The 2,182-nt window shown below is 40.6% G+C and overlaps 1 protein-coding gene across 1 annotated transcript in view; it reads left to right on the plus strand.

Annotated features, from left to right (window-relative positions):
• Window positions 1–2,182, plus strand: part of CSUI_006082 (serine threonine specific protein phosphatase) — an 18,754-nt gene that overhangs the window by 14,276 nt on the left and 2,296 nt on the right. Inside the window, exons 3-4 of the mRNA XM_068066247.1 lie at window positions 63–295; window positions 960–1,383. Of these exons, the coding sequence (XP_067921776.1) occupies window positions 63–295; window positions 960–1,383 (657 nt within the window). The remainder of the gene's footprint in view (window positions 1–62; window positions 296–959; window positions 1,384–2,182) is intronic.

Raw genomic sequence — 2,182 nt, forward strand, 5'->3', positions numbered from 1 at the left:
TTAATCTATCTTTCTATCAATCCTTTATCTATCTATCTCTTTCTTTCGTTCCTCCATTGCAGGGATGGCGAATTTGGGAGATAGTGGGGGTGTGATCCTCCGAAGATTAGGAAAGCCACGAGCACAAGGCTTAGGAGGTGCAGAAAGTCATGGAAGCCAGACTTTCTCATCGAGAGGTTCGACCTCTTTTCTAAGTATCGTGAAGAGAGTGAGAGAAATGCAGCATACCTTCAATGTGCCTTATCAATTCGCCCACATTCCCGGCCCCGATCAATGGACTGCACTACGGCATCAAGTAAGTCAACATACACAGGAACTCCTTCACAATAAGCCAACTGCCCGCTCCACCTACCTTAATCTATTCATCTATCTGTCTTGATCTATCTCTCTATTTATCTTTGATGTATGTATCCATCTTGAATCTCCTTATCTATGTATCGATCTATTTCTCTTTGATCTGTGGGATGTATCTAGGTGGTATGTTTTCGTGTATTTGTCTTTCATTCTCCTGTGTATCTATCTTCTTATGTACAGTGTATCTCTTCTCTGTCCTCTCTCTATCGCTCTGTATGTACACACGAAATTCGTTTCTCTATCTTCTTTATCTCAGAAGATACAACAGCCATCACTCTGATCAAGTCTACATTTCTCTCTGTATACGTTTATACTATCTATCTATATAGATAGCTATATAAATAGACACATGAATGTGTATGAATAGGTATGTTTGCCTATGTATGTATCCCTGTATGCACATACATCCATGTATATCTATGTACGGATCTAAGGCTAAAGAGTCGCTTGATGTATATGTATAGCAACTCGTCAAGTCAGGATTGACTCTCTTCTCTTTCTCTTTGCGATACATGGCATTTATCCCTTCCTTTGTTTCGTTTCTTGTTCCTTCTCTCTCTGTGTATTTGTCCTTAACCTTCCTCTTCTTCTTTCTTTCTTTCTAGGGCCTCGATCGCCTTGTCGATATAGCCGAGAAAGAATTCCAGAGATATTCTCTCACTAAGAAAGAAGAAGAAGGACAGCACAAGCAGGAGGAAGAGAAGAAGAAGAAGCAGCAGCAAGGGGAGAGAAGGAAAGGATGCGCATGCGAAGACAAGAATTCTCAAGAAGAAGAAGAAGAAACTCTGACCACTACGGACACCTCTACGGAGAAGGAGCGACTTCGAGAGGCTGAAGAGAAAGAGAAGGAAAGAGAAAGGGAGACAGAGAAGAGAGAGAAGAACGACGAGATAGACGAATTCTCTATTGGCGATTCGCCTAGCCTGATAGAAACTGTTAGTGTCAGAGTAGAAGAAGGAGACCTTATTCTCTTAGGAACCGATGGCTTGTTCGACAATCTCTTTGACTATGAGATCACTGCTCTATGCGGTAAGGCTTATAGAAGAAGAAAAAGAAAAAGAAAAGGCCTAGGGTGGAATTTCACTCCTGTTAAGTCTCTCTTGCCCTAAACTCTGATCAATCGCCAGTTGTCTTTCTTTTTCTCTTCTTTCTTACCGACCACGAAGCTCCTTAGATCTTTCTCAAAAAGTCGATCTCTTCTCTTCCTCTTCCTTTCTTCTTCTAACATCCCTTCGTGTTCTTTCTCTTTCCTGTCTGTCCCCTCTCCCCTTCTATCTTCCGTAGAGCTCGCAAACTCGGTGGGTCTCTGTTGCACATGTACGGAGACATATGGATGTATGTGTGAATATGTATGCATGCATGAAGATGTATGTGGTGCTTGACTTACAAAGACGACCGTCTCTGTATCCTTCATAGCCGCAGAGAGAAACAGGACCTAAACATATATATATATATATAGATATATGTATACATGTATGTACATATGTATATATGTTGTGTATGTGTCATCATACTATGTATATGTGCATATATGTGTATCATCATCGTTTTAGCATTTGTCAGTAGTCCTTCTTAGGTGTATGAGAAGTGGCTGTCGTTCTTCTCTTTGTCAGCATGACCCACACATGTATGGATCGGTATACATCCTTGTCTGCTATGGATGTTTTCTTCTCCTAGAGATTCTTCTTCTCTCGATCTGATCTGCATACCATCCACGCAGAACCTTCATTCTCCTTCTTATACGTAGAGAGATAGCTAGGTGATAGATAATTAAATAGATTAAAGATAGATTAAAGATAGATTACAGATAGATCAAAGATAGATACAT

Source organism: Cystoisospora suis (genome assembly GCF_002600585.1).
Source record: "Cystoisospora suis strain Wien I chromosome Unknown contig_3034, whole genome shotgun sequence".
NCBI classification, from domain to species: domain Eukaryota; phylum Apicomplexa; class Conoidasida; order Eucoccidiorida; family Sarcocystidae; genus Cystoisospora; species Cystoisospora suis.